Below are 20643 nucleotides of genomic sequence, written 5' to 3'. Positions count from 1 at the left end.
TAAACTATGCCCCCTTATTTTAAATGAATATTTTTAAAAAATGGAATGAAAATCGTGGCAATGTTGGATATGTGGATATTCGTTGGCATCAAGAGCAATGCAGAATTGATATTGGCAATTTAGATGTTTTTTAAATAGTTGTTGCCTGAGAGGACTAATGCCAATCCATTTCCATAGGGCTAAGCCTTAAGATGACTAAAGATATGGATTGGAACCCTGGAACAAGCAAACTTGAAGCCAAAAGTAATGGAAATTCTCTTCCCTCCTAATTTCTAAACTATGCTCGCAATAAGATTGTTGTTATGGTTTTTCCTCTTCATAACCCAACAAACTGTGCTGAAACCTTTAGTCTGGAGAGAAGCACGAATGATCGGCAGTTCTCAACAGCATGCATCTGTTTATCAAGCTGTGTTGACTCATAGGATGCAACCAAAGAATCCTATTATTTACTAGAAAGAAAGGGTTAAAGTATTGGGTTAGAAAATGGCTAGAAAGTCTCTATAATGATACCAGATATAGAAGGCTTTTAATTGGTTATGCTCGTTGTTCTAGCCTATTTGGTGTTTGCAAAGTCCCATATTATGCTATTCAAGCCAAGTTTCAATGGAAAAAGTCAAGCACAAGTAATTGACGTAGCAAAAGAGACCAGTTTCACTCTAAAAAAAGATCAATATTGTTCTGAGCATCAGATTCTTTGTGACCAACTATTTTGATTTGTCACTTTGTTGTGAGTTACCCGGGTTAATCTAGATTCTAGATTACAAAACTTCATTAACTTTTGTTTTTTTATAGATTATAATAATTATGACCTTGTGCATTAGTTTGAAGAATGTTTTTCATTGGAATCTCTTTTCATATAGTATGGTTTTACTAATAGTATGTTTGGTAAAACGTTAGAAACTCAGGTCATGAATTAAGCTACAAAGAATAGTTTATGTGTTTTTTACATTTTTTTTTTTTTGAGAAAACAGTCTATACGTGAATCGACAACGGCAGTCTAAACATGCTATAAATGTAACCTGTATTATAATGATTTTTTTTAAAAATAAAAATAAAATGGCATACCGCCCAAAATTAGTAGATAGCAACACTGCAATTAGGTGTTTTGAGTCATTCAATAAATAGAAAATTACTCGCTTTAGAGTTTCAACGAATTTGAAGAATAAAAATAGTTGACACGGTCGAGTTATTTGATAGTGTACGTGTCTTCTCTAAAGAAAATCTTATCATATATAGATAAAAAAAAATTAGAGCAGGAATAGGCCATCATGGTGCGTACCATTATTATAGATACATACGAATGTGGGACGTTTGGGGTCATGTAAGGAGCCTGGAAACTCAGAAAGAGATTTAATAAGACACAGGGTCTACAGTACTATTGATGTATCCAACAAAGGTTATGCAAAAATATAATAAATTGTGTTTATTAATCAAATGTTTCATGCTTTAATTTTGACTTTGGATATGAAATAAATCATTTTGTGTACTCATGGTTCAATAAATATTAATCATTATTTTTAATAGAAATTATTTCATATCAATATCAAAGTAAAAAGAAAATATTAATATCTAGACTAGATGAAGCAACTCTTTCATCATAAATAAAATAAAGACAAGAAAAGGATTATGCAATTTTGCATTAGAAATAGAATGAAGCGACTTTGTTTTAATGAACCTTGATGATATGACTTCACAATAATGCAAGACATTCCAAGTAGGTTAGCACCGCAAACATTAAAAATCGTAAGACACACGGCAAAAAATAAATATTATCAATGGGAAAGAAATGAACAAAAGAAGAACAGATTGAGGAGATAAAAACCAAAATTCAAACCAGAAGAAACTAGAAGAACCTATAGTTTGGTAATCGTATTACGATCTTATTCATTCAAAACTAGCATACTTCGGGAAAAAAAAAAAGACTAAAATATACACTTTTATCTTTATCAATCAAGAATTTTAATGTGGGACATGCAAATGTGGTTTCAGCATTGGTCCTAGTCATCTCCGATTATTTTTTTACCCAAAGTTTGAGATTTCTCTTCTCTCCCTGTTCCATGCACTGAGATCAATAATTGATTTGTTTCATTGTTTGAGACTGAGTCCAATTTTATTCCGCGGAATACTATGCAACAATTACTATCATCATATATGTCGAAATAAGTTCTACTTAATCATCATTTTGTTAAAAATAATGTTTCAAACGAGCTTGAATAATTTTTTTATGTTATTAAATAAATGCATTTCATGTCATCTCTTCTGAATGTTTTAGATTTATTATTTTCTCATCCATAATAAAAATAATAATTTTCTAATTTGATGCGACGCAAAAAGTACATTATTTTTTGTGTGCAAATCAAATCAAATTTTTTTTTAGATATCGCAAATCAAATATTTTTAACAACCTGTCTCCATTATTTTGAATGATTGACTGCAAAGTAATTGTAGAATGAAATGTCCTTTACATCAATAATGTGAAGTTCTGACGCATTGAAGAAAACAATCTATATAATTTGACCACCATGATTGATTCGACGGTACAAATCATATTTTGTTAGACATACAATAATCACGTAGAGCAATGCAGCCAATGCTAGTTAAAAAAATTTTGTATAAAAGTTTCACATTCTTCAACCGGCAATTATGGGGTCAAAATAGGTTACGTTAAAACAGACTTTGAAAGGTCTGAACTTAATGTACAATGAATTTTTAAGGTTTGAATCTCACTTATAGTCTATCAAATGTTTTTATTTTGGTTTGGCCTGATCTTTTTAAACGTCGTGAATTAAAATAATAAGGAATATAGAAGTTGTGGAATAATCAAAGTCTGATAGTTTAAAAAAAAATTTAATTGTATCTACAAAATAATATTATATATTGATACCCAAAAAATAATATAAGTATATAAGTGTATATATATATATATATATATATATATATATATAGGCCGACCTATCAGGCTTATAAAGCTTTTTAATAAGTCTAAGCCTGATCTATTAAATTTAATAAGTTTTTTAAAAAGTCTGAGTTTAACTTTTTAATTAAATAGAACAGTTCAGATCAGACTTTATATAGGCCAGGTCGGTATATTTATATATGTACGTAATTTGTTCATACATTACTAAATTCTCTAGTAAAAAAACTCTTAAGAACAACTATAATATTGTAAGCTATATATTTAAAAATAAACAACTGCATATTTTACAATTAATGTTGTTAAAATGGAAGAGAGTATGAGTAATTGAGTATATATAGGGACTGCATATGCGAGAGAAATTTGCTTATATAAATAACTATTTATTAATAAGAGAAAGAGTTTATGTAACTCTTTTTGGATTCCACTAATAAAGTTGACCTGATATCAAGTACATTATACCTTGTTTTCAAAGTCTTGTAAGACTATATAATAGAATAGAAGATAGATGTATTCTATCGTGTGTATGGCTGTTTTTTAATTTTAATCCATCCAAAAGGTGCTGCTGAATCTAATTTTTTTGTATCCACCGTTTTATCACCTGGCATAATTTTTTAATACATTAAGTTAGTTGGTTAAGGTTATTTACTAAATAATTCCAATTAAGATTTTAATTTCTAAAATAGTATTAGATTAAAAAAATCTAACAAGATGACCCATCTATGGTGAAGATAGGTAGCTTTTGTGTCTTAGATAAAAAATACTGAATTATATAGTTATTTTACTTTCAGAATAAAAATCTTAATATAAATCATTTCACTTCGAAGCATTTGTTTAATCTGGCATTGATTTAAATTTATATGAAATTTCACTCAAATATCGTTTAAAATATTACTTATGAAAGACACGTGTGGGAGGAAGAGCATACAGAAAACCAAACATACAAAAAATCAATTGCATTAATTGGAAAACACTTATAATATGTTTGGATTTGCATGTAAGATATGCATAACCTTGTAATTTCACATCAATTTGGTTAAAGACATAAAAGCTAGCTTCCACCAGTTGCGCTTCTATTTTGACATAGGTAAACATATTGTACGATTGAAACCAAACGTATAATTAGAGTGCGTTTGGTTTTATGGTAAAAATAATGATAATTAACCATTAAAATTGATTTTATAATGAGAATTAGTTTAACTACAACCAACCATGGAACTAAAGATCCTAGATACGATGGTTAAAAAAATTGATTTCAGTTTAAGGACAATTTGACTAGAAGTAATAAAAACTAAAAAGTAACTTTTACGTTGAGTTGAACCAACTAGAGCCTAATTTAATTCCAATATAGTTTTTTTAGATAAAAACATAAGAACATAAATAATTTTATTTGAAAATCAGTTTTTTTTTATACCAAAATCAGTATGACAAAATCAATTTTATTAAAAATAAATTTAAAAAGGTTCTTCTAAACACACATTCAAATTAATTATATATGAAAGGATGAACCTTAGTTAGATATCACCGGATTCAATTCATGCAAAAGTATAATATTTAATTTATTTGTTCTTAAAAGTTTTATTTAATTTCTTGTGATTTGGTGTAAGGTCTTGTTACATTTTATATATGAGAATAACTTATTTAATGAAAAAAATTTATATCTAACTTTCATATTATACAAAATTTTAATGGACCAACAAAGACATATATTACGAATAAAATTAATTTTTGACCTAATAAATTAAAAAATATTAATGTATTTGATTAAGAAGAAAAAAGCCTCATATTGAGAGGGAAGAATTTTTTTTTTAATATAATAGATATTATGATGTAATGAGAAGAGAGATAAAGAAAAATTAATCATGTTAAGTCACACACATTACACATATATTAATCATTGTGAAGGATTGTAGGAAATATATGTTGGACTCCAAATTAAAGAGGCTTGGTAATTTTAAATGACTATATATCCATGACTAAAACAACATGTACATAGAGGATTGGTAATTGACGGGTAGTGTTAACTCTTATGACTTATGAGTTAATAGTATAGCAGAGAGAGAGAGAGAGAGTGAGGCCAGGGGTTTGGGATCAAAGATCAATGAAGGGCAGTGAGGCATCATCAGGAGGAGACATGAGTGTGAAGCCTGCATCTGCATGGCTTGAGAGGCTTATGGCTGAGACATTCTTTGGTGGTTGTGGGGTCCACCAGAATCACAAGAAGAACGAGAAGAACATCTTTTGCTTGCACTGTTGCCTTAGCATCTGCCCCCACTGCCTCCCTTCTCACCGCTCCCATTCCCTTCTCCAGGTATCTATACTATATACTATGTATCATCGTATCACTATTATTCCACCAATTCCTCATCCTCTTCAATTCATATACTAATCCACTTTTTTTTATTATATATCCCCCACATATATATATAAAGTATTAACTCATCTAGCTACCTTTTTGTTAATTATTTCTTTGTGGCTACCTTTAATTCTGCCTCTCTCACAACACTTCTTTTCTAGGCCAGCTAGTTGCAAATTTTTGGATTTTCTTTTCATATATACTCACATCCGTTGTGAATTGTGATTATGTCAATATAATGGGTATTAGTTTGCAAATTCATGGATTTTTTCAATTTGTGTGGGTCACTCTCTTCCTAGTTCCTAGTCATTTTTCTACTCATCAGATGGTTGATTTGCATGTGTACGTTGGTTCTTTCCTTTTGATAGATTACTGACATGTTTGGGTTAGATTGAATTTTCCTAACATCAATTCCAAAATCATGTTGAAAGTCAAAACAGAAAATAATTATTTTTATTTTTTCAGTTTTTCACCATGATTTTGGGTTCCTGAATCAATTCTTGTAGGTATCCAAACATGGTATACATTCATTTATATATGATATTTGGTTTGGATCTTAAATGGTTCCCTCAAAATTCTCATTCTACGGTTTTCTTTGATTATGTTTTCTCTGACATGCAACTTTGGAGGATTTATGACAGCTTCAAGTTTCGTTGTTTCTTTTTTTCCTTTTTACAGTGAAGATGGTTGCAGTCATTGAACTTTTCATTTCTAATTAATTTTAAAAGTAGTTTTGTACCAAATGGTTAAAGAATAATTTCCAGTGTTTTTGGATACCCTCTTATAGGAAAATTCGACATCAATTTTTAGGGTGTGTAATTTGGAAACCAGTTTACTATAAGGGAGAATTAACACTTTCTAATACCTGAAATTTGAAAGCAAGATTGTGTGTCATTGAAATGTCCATTTACCCTATTCTAACTGTTAACCAAACATACACTACATCTTAGCAGAAGATATTGATTAGTTATAGTTTATGCATTTTTAACTATTGCACGTGATTAATCATGTTGTTAATGCTAACTTATTTCTAATTAATGAAACATGCGCTTGACCTCGATGCCTTTTGTTTTTCCACGAGAAAAACAAGTGTTGTTACGTTAAAATTTTCTTTTCCTTGGATGAGGATTAGTGAGAACAGGATAATGATTTTTCTTTTTTTAAAAAGAAGTTGAAATTCTCGGTTCAACTTGTTTCATATTAATTCTCTCCGCTAGACTTGTTATGTTATAGATTATTTTTTTTGACAGATATATGTTATAGAATTTTCTCTACCCATAAAATTCTAGTTTCTCTTTAAACAATTGAGGTTTGTTTTTCCAAAATTGAAAGCCCTGCCCCTTCTTGTTGATTAATCGAAGTCACTTCCGGTATTGTCTGGTTGTATTTGTTGTTTCCACATACATACATGTTTATGCATATATGATATATTTATACATGGTTTCCCGGAAGGGTTCACCCTGTCTTATTTGATTTTAACTTTTTGGTTTCTTTCCTATGAATGGAAGATCTCTATTTTTTTATCCATTTTCCCCTGCAAAGGTTACTCAGCTGTTCCTTTCATGGAAAGCGAAAAGTTTGACCAAATGGTTCCCAATTCACGTTGTGTCTCTTTAGTTTATTATTATTTGTGTAGGAACCCAAAATTTCTTCTAAATTACTGTTTTTCACAAGTTGTAAAAGTGAAATTAACTCAAATTCTTTAAATAAGATATTAAATTTGAATTTTTTGAATGGTCAAAATTAGTCATCGATAAAGTAAATAAGTATTTCATACTAATAAAATAATCATCCAAAAAAATATTATTCTCCACGTAGACACTCTCTCAATTCTTATGATCATAAAAAAAAAAACTTGTTAAAAATTATTCTAAGAATGTTAGATTTGGTTTTCAAAACTTATAAAGTACCCTTATCTCTAAATTTTAAACACAACTAAATAATATTTTTTTAAAAATAAATTAAATAGTTAAGATCACATGTAGTGAAAATGTAATAACAGAGAATTTCAACCCGTGGAAAATTCATAACATGCTCATAAAAATAAAAGAAAGAAGATTTAAAGAGATAAATAATTAAGAAAATTAATTATACTTAATTATAAAGATAAAAAGCAGAATAATTTGATATGATTGAGAGTTTTTTTTTGTTAATTGCATTAGCGTTGAAATATGAGAAGAAATAGAAAATTGAAAATATTTAATTAAGGAGAATGAAATTCTCACTTTTTAAATTATATATTTAAGTATCAAAATAAGTTGTTGGTGTGACTAGAATTAAACTTGATTTGCTTAAGGAAGTAGAGTAACTTGATCTCACACACATAATTAATAATTTTTTTATTTATTATTTTTTTGTTCACATATATGTCAATATGTGACCAATAATGGTATACACTAATGGAGGTTTTTGATGCCATTGTACAGGTGAGAAGGTATGTTTACCATGACGTGGTTCGATTGGGTGATCTGGAAAAGCTCGTCGATTGTTCCAATATTCAGGTCGGACAAATGCAATTCTTTTCAAGAAAATACAAAAACTTTTGTTTATCTCCCCAAAATAAAATAAAATAAAATAATTAGTTAGGGTAGAAAATAGACTTTGCTAGTTTTTTTTTTTCTCCTTATTACTACTGAGTAGTAATAATTAGAGCAAAACTAACACATGCAATGCCATTTGGTAAAAGTGAATAATCTTAGAAGTAATAATTAGTTAATTAGAGTGAGTTTAACATATATAATTGGTCGTTTGAATGGGTGGCAGCCATATACCATTAACGGTGCGAAAGTGATATTCTTAAATCAGAGGCCACAGTCAAGGTCATGCAAAGGCACTGCCAATGCTTGCTGCACTTGTGACAGGATTCTTCAGGAGCCCTTTCACTTCTGCTGTCTGTCATGCAAGGTTTTTGTCTCATGTCACTGTTACTCTCTCTCTCTCACTCGTACTAACTTTCTTATTTATTTTTTTATTTGGCTATTAACTCTTACAAACAAATTACTGGTCAAGATCCACGTTTTTAAACCTTGTCAACATTTGATTTGTTTTTAGTGTAAAAATGCCGAATTGTTTTGTAGCATGCTCATGCTAATCAATTAAAAAGTACCTTTGTGATGCCCATATAAAAAATATTGGCGTAAAGGGAACTTTCTTCTTTTAGTAAAATTAATTACTATGTCTATTACGAAACTGGGAAAAAATTCTTTAGAGTTTAAACACATTGATGTCAGTTTCTAGTTCATAGGCCTTTTGTGTTCCCAACTACATAAATTTATCAAGAATAAGAAGAAGAAAAACCTTTTAAGATAAATTGAATTTATATTTATAATTATTTTTTTAAAACAAATTCATTTAAATACGAATTACGTACTCTACGTATTATCACTTGTATATTATTTACAAACACTGAAAAATGAATAAAGAATCTACTGTGTCCCCATTATTAGTATTTTTTTTATATACATTTTAATCCTTATGTTTTAATTTTGTGACAGGTTTACACAGTCAGAAAATAGATTAAAACATGAGAAAGTTGCCGATATAAGAATTGAAATATAGAGTGTTTAAGTATAGAAACTAATACACAAATTTGTCCAACCAAGTTTATGGACAAAATAATTAAGTAAACGGGAACTAATTATAAGCTAGTATGTTTTGTTTGAAAACTTCAAATGTGACGGTCAGACAAATAAATTAATAAATAATGGTAAAAATTGCAGCTTTTGTTTTTTCTGTTTTGGGTGATGTGTTTAAAAAGTCTACCTTTTTCTTGACACTTAAAAAAAAAGTCTACATTTCAACCTGCATTTACATAAATGTAACACTGCAGTTTTTTGAAGATGAAAATTAACGTTGTACCCCACAAAAAATAATTGTATATAAATGCAGGTTGATCACATGGTATGTGAGGGTCAAGCATTATTGAATATGATTTTACATTTTTGCAGTTCGAGGGTCTAAGAGTTGATTGCTATACCCAATTTGTCCCCACCTCCTCCTGCTCGAATACTGAGGCTACCAGTAACAGCATTGCCAACAACAACAACAACAAGAACACCAATGGCTTCTTCCTCTCTCTTGGAAGCAGGAGAAAGGGGGCTCCCCATAGAGCTCCACTCTCCTAGCGAAACCAAATAAATATGGGTACATTTTATTATTTGACCTAAACTTATGAACTAATAAATGAGTTCTAGGTTTTAGGTTATGTCACCTTTGCTATGTGTATTTTCTCTCTCTCACAATTGTATCTTCCTTTGAAGGATCTTATTTGCGGGAATTGGATTTGCTGCAATGATGCAGAAATAAATTTAGACCGTTGAATGAAGATTGAACAGTTTATATTTTGACTGTTTATTTTAAGTTTAGCATTTGAGTTAAAATATGATTCGTGTGATCTTCATCGGATGATGTCCATTAATTGACTGCGTAGATGCATTAAAACTCTGACTGCAGAGAATCTGGATCCTTATTAGAGGCATAGTGATCACTATTTGTTTATGTTCTTGAGTTAGTGTCTGTATTAATTTTCAATTCAACACATTACTAGAGTCGGCATAGTGAAGAGAAGATTTGGATAGTATGTATAAGATAATTAGGTTTTAATTTCAGTGTGATTATTGTAAAAAAAAAAATATTATGCTTGTATTGATTTGAAGAATTTTTCATTATCATCTAAGGTGGTTAACGAAGCTGCCAATTTTGCTATGATGAAATGGAAATTTTTAGTGTGTGGTGTTAATGAAATATACTATTGTTGTATGAGTAAGGAACTATACCTTATCCTTCTTTACTGTTTGACCTTTTTCTTTTTCACATATTGGTATTCTTAGTCAAGAGGATTTTAACTACTAGCTAGTAAAAAATCTTCCCATCAAAATATCTCGAACTCTAAATTTAAATTTTAAGTATGTAATTTCATTAATTATTTAAAAATAGATTTTTTTAAGGTAAATAATTTTTTTCATCATTCAGAAAGAGAATTTACCTATTCACACATGTGATTAAGATTGTCTCTAATAAAAAATATATATAATCTATAAAAAATTAAAAAAAAACTTATATTTGTAGAGTTTAAATTTTATAAACTATCAATATAAAAAATATACTGTCAATTAATTACAATTATTATTAGTGAGGTTTTTAAAATAATTTTATAAAACTTAACAAATGTGCAATAATTCATAATTAAAATAATGATATAAAAATATCTTGAACATATTCTATTTATGGGCGAATGTCTGTGAGTTCACCAGTAAAATCATATACATTTACTTGTATTATATTGCACATTTCTTTTTTACGTACTACATTGTAAAGGACTGACAGATTATTCGGGCATTATATGTAGCTAGTATAGTAGTATGAAAAAAAATGAAATGTACAGATTATATACTTGATTTTACATGTTTTTTTTGGGGGGTTACAAACTTGTTTTTTACATTATTAATCTATAACACATAAATATGTGATTTATAAATATTATATATGACATAAATATTTTATTTTTAGTTCCGTTGTAAATTTATATTTTCATGTAAAGCAAGTATTTCATGTAACTTAGATACTAATATATATTCATATAAAAAAATTATTTAAATTGATCTCTTAATTTATGTATAAATGTTTTTTTCACATAAAATTTCGATCTCATATAATATAATTTTTTTTATTCAAAGTAGTAATTTGTATAAAGTTGTCAAGTTTAAAGTATTCATAAATTTATATTAATGATCGTAGCATATATAAAGTATGTATTTATCTTTTAACATGATTTATTTCATATTTAAAAGTCATCTAAAATTTAAACTTTAAATTATTTTCACTGTGTTAATCGTTGTTGGTCTTATATAATATAAATATCAACATATAATTAAAGGTTTTTTTTTCTTATATGATATTTATTTTAAGATTATCACCATTTGAAGCAAGGATAAATCCAGAAATGTATTAAATGGGGTCAAACTTCTTTTTTTACACAATTATTTATATATTTAACTTTTAATAAATAATAAGTTTAATAAGAATATTTATTATTAATGTTACGTGTGAAAAAAAATATATGTTCTACTATTAAAATAAAATTAAGTATATGTCAACTCAAAAATCTTTTTTTTCTTATATATTTTTCTTATTAGTATTTTTAGTTTTACTATATATATATATATATATATATATATATATATATATATATATATATCAATTTCTCTCTTTTTTACAGAATTAATTAAATATTTACTCTTATATCATGTTTATTTTGAATTGTTTCCTTAAAAAATGACTTGGGTTTATTGTATTGTTGTTCAGATTCCATTCTTAATACATACTATGTTAGAAAATTAAATATTGTCAGTCCCATTATAATTATCATTGTTTTACTTAATAAAAAAATCTTAGATTATTTTATAAAGATCAAGATAAATAAATATTAATTTTATAAAATTAATCTTATGATTGATTTTAATTTTTTTTTGTTCATATCATTGATATTAAAAGGAATATAAATGAAAAAATACATAATATTATATTAAAAAAATAAAATAATAATTATTTTAAGATAATTTTTTTCCTAAATAATTAATCTAATCATCATTAATAACTTGCTATCTTAGTTCTCCATGTATTAAATGTGTGTAGATGAATATGAAATTGATATATAAGGACATGTTTGTATTTCCATTACAATCAGTTGACACAAATTTTAAAGTGTCGTTTTGTGAGAAGTAACAATTTATTACTTTTGATTGAAAGATTGTTTGAGACGATTGTTAGAGGCGTTGAGGCCCCTCAACCGTTAAAATAAACACACACTAAATAGCTAGCAGTGAATAAAGGATTTGCAGTGTGAAGTGGGATAAAATTTCATAAAAAATTATTCTAGAAATTAACGCTAATTTTTAGATAATATTTTTTTTTATTGTAATAGAGATTGACACTTGAAAAGTTGACATTATCTATTTGAGATTATTCTCATTTGTATATTGTACCAAACAATAATTAATTTTAATGAAAATTTGTAAAAATATGTCATTATGTCAGGATATACAAGAGTTGCACTTATCATAATTGATATAATTATGTATTTTTATCAATAAAAATTAAAAAAATTGAACGTTCAACCATATGAACTAGAACCTCTTGATATTCAAAAAATATAAATAATTATTTTAATTGTATGTATATGTATATATGCATATATTTAAAAATTACATTAACTATTTTCGTTAATTTAATAGAAATACATTTAATAAAAATATTGCATATATATTAATTATTTTTTTGACTGAAATATATATATATATATATATATATATGTATATATATATAATAAAAAATATCTTAATTTTGTACATTTAATAATTATATCAAATACTCCATGAATAAAAAAGGTATTCCAAATACAGAATTTTAATTGTTTCTTTAAAACAATACTTAGGTTTAATGTACTGTTGTGCTTGTGTAGTTTCCATTCTTACTATGTACTCCCCTTTTTTTTTGTGAATATTACTATGTACTCCGCTAGTGTCAAATATAAAAAGAAAAAAACATATTTTTTAATGAAAATATTTTTAAAATATTTTTTATTTAATCGAGATTATATTTTAATATTTTTAATTTTTTATATAAGTTGTAACAAAATATAATTTAGAAAAAAATTAATTTTTAAATAAGTTAAATAATATTTAATGATGTTAACTAATTTTATTAATTAAAGTGAAATGAGTTTTTCTTCCTTTTATATTCGAGATTGAGTAGAAGGAAGTATAACATTTAAGTTTTAGCAAAAAGATTTCAAAATGATCCATATAGTTAAAAATTCATTAATGACTTTTCCAAACATATGATATCCGAATCTCGCTTATAGGTGCATATTGCGTGTCGTGATTCCCCATAATAAATTAATAAATTAATTTGTATGCAAGTGAATATGAAATTGACACAATAATCAATTTGTTCATTCAAATCGAGACATTGTCACTTTAGTATCGGAAAATAATAAAATTAAAAAAAAAACACTAAAAGTGTAATTTGTTACTCTCATTAATCTAAAATTAAAAAACTCTTGTGATTTGTAATAATATTAACATACTTTTAAGAATTAAAATAATACTAAATAATTAAGCTTATGAATTAAAAATGACAATACTATAACTTTATATTGGATTTTCTTATATTTAAGAAATGCAACAATGCTTTATAATTTTAGTACTAAAATGATAGTTCACCAATTATATATTATTACTATGATAAGCCTGTCATCTCTAGTAGAATCTCACGCTTTAATTAATTTTTTTTATTTACAAAATTCAAACTCAAAATTTCACCTAAAAAAGAAAGAGACATGTTAATTATTCTCATTAATTAAATTAAATAAATATAAAATATAGACATAAATGTGTGTGAGGATTAAAGTCAGGCCACGGCCCAGTAGTGGAAAGAGCAGTGTAACAATTAATTAAGAATTAATAAGGGATCTTCTAATTTGAACAAAAAAAAAAAAAAAAAAGAGAAAGGAAAAAGATGGGTACTCAAACAACACTTTGGTGTAGAGCAAGAACTACTATAAGTGTAGGAGGTGATTGGAAGTTGTTCGAATCCAGAATCCGAAAAAAGGGCACCACCGTGTCAACAAGTAGAAGCAGAAGCTGTTTTTGTTCTTCGCCGCTGACACTAATCGTTTCTTCAATGCCTTACGAGAAGGAATTCGCCGCTGCAAAAAAAGCAGCCACTCTCGCTGCTCGTCTCTGCAAGGCACCACCCCTTCCCTCAATTACTAACCCTTTATTTCACCATCACCATTTACATTAACAAAATTTAATTTTTTTTAGATAACCCCCTTTATTTTGCATATGGGTCTGCGATGTGCTATTATGTTGAAATTTTAGACTAGTTTTTGCGCAATTGTATTTTTGTTGCATATCCTGGTTAGTAAAACTATTCCCATAAGGCGAGTTGGATGGTTAAGGGAGAAGGAAAGAGGGGAAAGGTCGCCGTTTCAATCCCTTTTGCTAATAAAAACAAACAATATTAACAATTAACATTTGCCAAAAAAAAAAACTATTGGAATTGCTGAGTTTTATATTTTGTTTCTTTTTCAAAAGTACTGCGACGATTAATGCCTGAAAATTAAACGAAGAGGAAATGCTGGTATAATACTGATTGATTCTTCTTTGTATGGTTTGTACAGAAAGTACAGAAGGCTCTTCTGCAATCCGATGTGCACTCAAAGTCAGACAAAAGTCCTGTCACAGTGGCTGATTATGGTTAGTTTTATCTTATTCCTATGCGCATAGTGTTTGATTATATATATGTGTTAATGTTGAATAATTTTTTCTGCAATAGCTCACATTGACAAGCTAATTGTAGTTGTAAAGTTGTTGTCTATTGACTGAGTCGAAGTAGTGCTGACCGGTTATAATATTATCCTCTTGTCTTAGTTGTTATGGATACTTGTACCGGTTGGATTATGTCTAGATAAATAGAAGCTGAACAATGGGAATGATGTGCAATATCGAGTTATCTTTTCTACTACTTGCCATGGTTTATTTATAGATGGATAATACAGGGTTACTGATCTGATCACAACATATAGTTTATTAGTGTTATGGTTCAAACCCTGCAACTGATTTACAAAACCAGCAAACAGAGCAACACAACAGCAGGTTTGTGTTCCTCTTCCTCATTGAATAGCGCAGACGGAGTCCAGTCCTATGAGCTTTTCACATTCATTAATTTTAAATTTTTTTTCTTTTATTTGTTGCGTATAATGGGTGTAGATGATGCGTTCCATCAATATATAACTAATTAGGTTTACAAGAAATAGCCAACCAATATTAACAGTATCATTGCAGTTTGAAAGCTATTGCATTTAGGAGTTGTTCTTTAATAATATTGTTATAAATACACTAAGGCTTAAGCTTTTAGGAGTTGTTCTTTAATAATATTGTTATAAATACAGTCTCTCTACACCAATTATTTATAAGTCCTAACATACTAGTTTTAAACCATGTATTGAAACTCTCTTTGTTGAAAAATTGTGATGATTTGCTAGTATAAGCCTATTGTTGTAAATTGTGTTTGATGATTTACTATGTATAAGGCAAGGCTGGCTTGTATAAAGCATTTTGTCTTACAGGACAGAGATGAGGAAAGACCTTCCACTTCTAATTCTAGTTCTATGTTATAACATGCAACTATACCAAATGCTTTGTCTGCCTTTCCTTACTAATTTATTTATTATTATCACACTGTGTATTGTTCTGCAATGTGTCTCCATTTTTTATTTGTTTTGTAAATACAAAAACGGGAGCTAATTATATTTAGCTCAGCCAGCAAGTTCTTGGGCAAATTTCTCTTGAGCATAACAAACTAGTCCATATGCGTATTAGTGGATATTCCTTTTGCTACCACCTCCCCCCCAAAAAAGTGGATGTTCCCTATTTCCTTTGTAAGGTGGCAATTTGGTTGCTTCTGGGAAGTCTTTTTTTCCCGTAAGATCATGTAAATTTTGAGCTCGTGCTTCATTGCCTATAATATGGACCACCTGCAAAAAAAGAAAGTTATTTACATTTTCTGCATCGTTTTCCATTTATATTTTTTTTAGTTGCTACACTCATTCATTGAGGTTTAGCTGAAGTGCCAATGCACTTCATATAAATTGTGTTGCTTCCATGTGGTTTACAGGTTCACAAGCATTGGTCAGCTTTATACTTGAGAGAGAACTTCCTTCTGAACCATTTTCATTAGTAGCTGAGGAGGTGAAATTGTAAACTCTTACAAATTTCTTGGACATGCAAAGACTCTTCTTTCTTTTCCATGCTTGAGTATAAAGTTCAATTTTAAAACTTTAGGATTCAGGTGATCTTCGTAAGGAGAGTGGTCAGGATACGCTGAAGCGCATTACAGAACTTGTCAATGATACCCTTGCTAGTGAAGGATCAAATAGCTTTTCTACTTTAACAACAGATGATGTGCTTGCGGCCATTGACGGTGGTAAATCTGAAGGTGGTTCAGTTGGACGGCACTGGGTTTTGGATCCGATAGATGGTACTAAAGGGTGAGTATCCTTTCTTTTTTTTTTTCTCAAAAAATTCAATATTCTGTGTGTCGAAGTTTCATAAGTTTCTCTTCCTACAAAATTGGAATCTTGTTGCAGCATGAAGTTGTTTGTAATATCTCGTGTCATAAATACATGAAATTTGTCTAGTATTATTAATCTTGATTATTTTCTAAGATTGCAGTTGTCATTCAATATCTTATTTTGATTAGGAAGTAAGGACAAAAATAGTGGTTGAAATCCATTTACTATCATTTCAAACAAACATATAACTATAAAGATGATTTTAATTTTGAAAGACATTATCTAATATCTATTAACAGGCATGGTGAAATTGACTATCTAAAGGACTGCTTGGTTCGAGAAACGTTTTCTGTTTTAATTTTTTTTCACTTTTAATTTAAAAAATGTCACCTTGTTTTTATTTTATTTCTTATTTTCAAAAGTTTGTACAATAAATAGGAAAAACAAATTTTTATTATTTTCTGCTTTCATTTTCTACAAGGAAACCAAGTGAAAACATAAAATGAAAATAGAAAACATTTTCTCAAAGCAAATGCCCTTAATTTGTCTAGAACACTTCTGGCTTATGAAAATTGGAATATCTGTTCATGCTAAATGAAGATTGTTAATCTATATTTTTGAAGTCATAAAAATTTGATCACATAAAATACTAGTATAGTAATATTTACTTTTATTTCCTTTACTCATCAAAATAATTAAACATTTGATTGAATAATTCTTTTTCTTCATTAATTTCCTAATTTACAGTCTATATTATACTTTTTGTTTCACTTGCATGGTTACTGTGCTATCATTGTGTATGTGTCATTGAGTAGCTCATGGTTGTGAGATGACATTATAGGTTTGTAAGAGGAGATCAATATGCTATAGCGTTAGCTTTACTAGATGAAGGCAAAGTTGTATTGGGTGTCTTGGCTTGTCCAAACCTTCCACTGGCATCCATTGGCTCCAATCAGCAGCTTTCTTCTTCAAATGAAGTTGGTTGTCTCTTCTTTGCTAAAGTTGGTGATGGAACATATATGCAAGCACTGGGTGGTTCTACACAAACTAGGGTTGGTGCTTATCAAAATGTTCTTACTTGAAACTTTACACTTTTGGTAATTTCCTTGACTGTTTTCCTATGACCAAATGATCATCCAGGTGCATGTCTGTGATATTGATAACCCAGAGGAAGCATCATTTTTTGAATCTTTTGAAGCAGCACACTCCTCACATGACTTATCTAGCTCCATTGCAGAAGTAATACTGTTAGAACTAGAAGTTAACATATTTGTCCTTTTTCATATTTTTTTTAGTTTTTCTTTTAGCTCTTTTAGATTTATTCTGCAGACATTTCTTGACCATTATTACTTCATGAACAGAAACTCGGTGTCAAAGCACCACCAGTCAGAATTGATAGCCAAGCAAAATATGGAGCTTTGTCAAGAGGAGATGGGGCTATATATTTGCGTTTCCCTCACAAAGGATACCGTGAAAAAATATGGGATCATGCTGCTGGCAGCATTGTTGTGACTGGTGTGTATTTTTCATTCTTTTTGTCTTTTTATTATGAATTATTTCCTGTAGTAAGATGTTTCTTCAGTCTTCACATATTTTAAGGTGCTGCTGAATAGTTATATTTCAATCACTGATTTTGTTTGACTTTTCTTTATCATGTTCCTTAGCATTGGTCTTTGGTTGGTCTAATGGATGGAGAAATAAATTGAATGCACTACTTTTTCTTTTGTTGCCTGTGGAAGGTTGGGTTGGGGTTGGGGGTTTGATTTTTTTATATACTCCTTTCCCTTCCCTTCAAAGTAAGACACCAGGCATGTATGGTTATTTTTCCTTAATTTAATTTTTGTTTCTAAAAAACAAGAAAAATCTGCTAAATAAAGAAAAATAATTGTAAGGGAATAGGTACTACAAGAATACCGGAAATTTGCTTGTTGGGGGGAGTGGGGTATTGAATATATTTTAGTGGTTATAATTTTCTTGTCCACACTAGTCCTCAAGGGTCAATACGATGATATGATATACTGCTTTCTTATTTTAAATGGCATATGTACTTATAAATGAGAATGAAACATGCCAAAAATTATGACTTTCATTGACAATTTACATGTTTCAAGAGTTAGGTTCCTGCATAGATTAGATGTTGAATGTATGTTTCTGCTTCTAATCTTCTATACATGCAACTGGACTTCTGTAGAAGCTGGAGGTATCGCCATGGATGCTGCGGGGAACCCTCTGGACTTTTCAAAAGGAAAGTTTCTTGATGTTGTATCTGGTATTATCGTTACAAACCAGAAATTGAAGGCATCGCTTTTGAGAGCAGTTAAAGAAGCACTCAATGAGAAAGTTTCATCCTTGTGATCTCCATTAAGCGAATGATTCTACAAATGAGCTTGCTAACTTTGTTGTCGGCTCGTTATATGGGACCTTCCCCTCTATTGTGCTATATTTCATTCGTGATCTGATAAAGTTGAATAAATGATGGGACTTCCTCTGATACTTTCTTTGTAGCAGATTTCTGCTCTGGTTTTTTTGCAGATGCTATTTTCTTCTCCTTAATACTTGTCTTTTTCTCTCCTTTTCTGTTAGTAAACAGAGATGAGAGGTCTTCTTTTAAGCCTGTTTGAAAATTAATTCTTCTTCATTACTTTGTGAGAGGTGATGTATTTCAAAATTTCAATATATATTAGTCCAAAAATAACCTAAAATTTAGTTATCAAATATCAGGAAAATAAGGATGGCAAGCAGTGACCTCATATTATCAAGATCTGTGTTTGTTTTGCAGAAAATGTTAACTTTGAAACATACATTTGTGTGTATATATATATATATATATATATATGAGTTGTGATCTATATACTCTAAGAATAATTTTTTTAGAATTATTCTTCATTCTCATCACTTATTTTCTTAAGATCTAATGATTAAAATTAATTACTTATTACAATAATTACATCTTAAAATAATGATGGAGATGAGGAGGAACTTTAAAAGATTTCTTCTTAGAGCAAGTGAATTTCCTCCCGTGTGTATATATGTGTGTGTATATATATATATAGAGAGATTAATATATGAAAAAAGTACTGGCAATACAATGGAAGTTATATATGTATGCATAGAGAATTGGTCTAGTGTGGTAAGGTAGACAAATAATTGAGTTACTTTATCAAATATAATATTGCACCAATATATTTTAAAAGGATCTAAACATCATAAATAAATTAATTAGTGTGGAGTTATGCTAAATTTTGAGTTTAACATGTAATCTAAGAGATTCAGATATTCAATTGTATTAAATATTTATAAAGAATTTTATTGTTTATAATAATATTTAAGAAAGAATGACTATCGTCTTATCAAATTATATCAGTTAAATATTGAAAGTCTTAACAGAATAAATTAAATATTATTAATTTATTTTCCATTAAAAATAACATAATGATTCAGTGGTCAACCCATTAAGCTGTGAAATAAAAACCGTTAATTGTAAAAGTTACATGGACTGGACTGAAAGAAACCTACGTTTATTAACCTGGGAAACAAAAATCACTAATTCTATAAGTTACATGAACTGGACTGAAGGAAACCTACATTTAAAATGAATTTTTTTAACAAAGCCCACAGCATGTACGAATTACAGATTAAATAAATTGTCTGTATGCCGCAGTTCATATACTCAGTTATACATGTATGTATGAAACTATGAATTGTTTGCGATGTTATTCATATATGCACAACGTGTCACTTTCTGCTATGTATGAATTGTTTGCGATGTTATTCATATATGCATGTAAAATTTCTAGATGTGCAATTTTTTTTTTCTTTTCAGTTTTTCATTTAATAACTAAATTTGGATTTAGCAGTGCAACACGAGTGAGTATCTTACGTGTGCGTACGTAAAAAATATGAAAATATGCAATGATAGGAATAGGAGAATATGAGGGAGGAGGGGGTAATCGGAATTTCACATCAGAGGGCCATGACATGTTTATGATATTGATGCAATCAAGAGCATATCCGTATTATATTTATTTGACATATGCTCTTGCCTAACTAGAAGTCATTGCTTTCCATTGTAATATGCTAGGGTCGGTTGGGTGTGTTATGGTAATCTGTCCAAATTAAATTATTGCAATGTGCTTGCTTAAACAAAAATTATCAACTTCAGATCTTTCCCAATCAATCTCATCTTAACAAATAAAATGTGTCCTTGTGGACTTTAATTCTAAATAATTTTTTTACAAGTGTTGGGTGACTGTTCATGACTTCAACCAGCTAAATGGAAATGATTATTTAGTAGTT

The 20643-nt window shown here is 28.8% G+C and overlaps 2 protein-coding genes across 4 annotated transcripts; both read left to right on the top strand.

The window, feature by feature from the left end:
• The first annotated feature begins 4895 nt into the window (after positions 1 to 4895).
• On the top strand, positions 4896 to 10020 carry LOC102668349 (protein RGF1 INDUCIBLE TRANSCRIPTION FACTOR 1). Of its 3 annotated transcripts, XM_006584977.4 has the most exons (5): positions 4901 to 5225; positions 7697 to 7771; positions 8034 to 8174; positions 9218 to 9413; positions 9530 to 10020. In XM_006584977.4, exons 1-4 carry the CDS (start codon positions 5016 to 5018, stop codon positions 9392 to 9394), a joined length of 603 nt encoding a protein of 200 aa, XP_006585040.1. In that variant the 5' UTR covers positions 4901 to 5015; the 3' UTR covers positions 9395 to 9413; positions 9530 to 10020. The 3 variants fall into 3 exon arrangements, with proteins under 3 accessions (XP_006585041.1, XP_006585040.1, XP_014634257.1); XM_006584978.4 differs by having other exon boundaries at positions 4896 to 5225; positions 8076 to 8174; positions 9218 to 10020; XM_014778771.3 differs by having other exon boundaries at positions 9218 to 10020.
• Positions 10021 to 13748: 3728 nt separating this feature from the next.
• On the top strand, positions 13749 to 18958 carry LOC100817415 (SAL1 phosphatase). Its single transcript, XM_003531056.5, has 8 exons — positions 13749 to 14018; positions 14455 to 14530; positions 15951 to 16024; positions 16118 to 16323; positions 17189 to 17399; positions 17488 to 17586; positions 17709 to 17862; positions 18539 to 18958. The coding sequence occupies exons 1-8, from the start codon at positions 13788 to 13790 to the stop codon at positions 18700 to 18702; spliced, it is 1215 nt and encodes a 404-aa protein (XP_003531104.1). The 5' UTR covers positions 13749 to 13787; the 3' UTR covers positions 18703 to 18958.
• The last annotated feature ends 1685 nt before the right edge of the window (positions 18959 to 20643 follow it).

Source organism: Glycine max, chromosome 8, assembly GCF_000004515.6.
Source record: "Glycine max cultivar Williams 82 chromosome 8, Glycine_max_v4.0, whole genome shotgun sequence".
NCBI lineage: Eukaryota > Viridiplantae > Streptophyta > Magnoliopsida > Fabales > Fabaceae > Glycine > Glycine max.
This window is presented reverse-complemented; position numbering and strand designations above follow the sequence as displayed.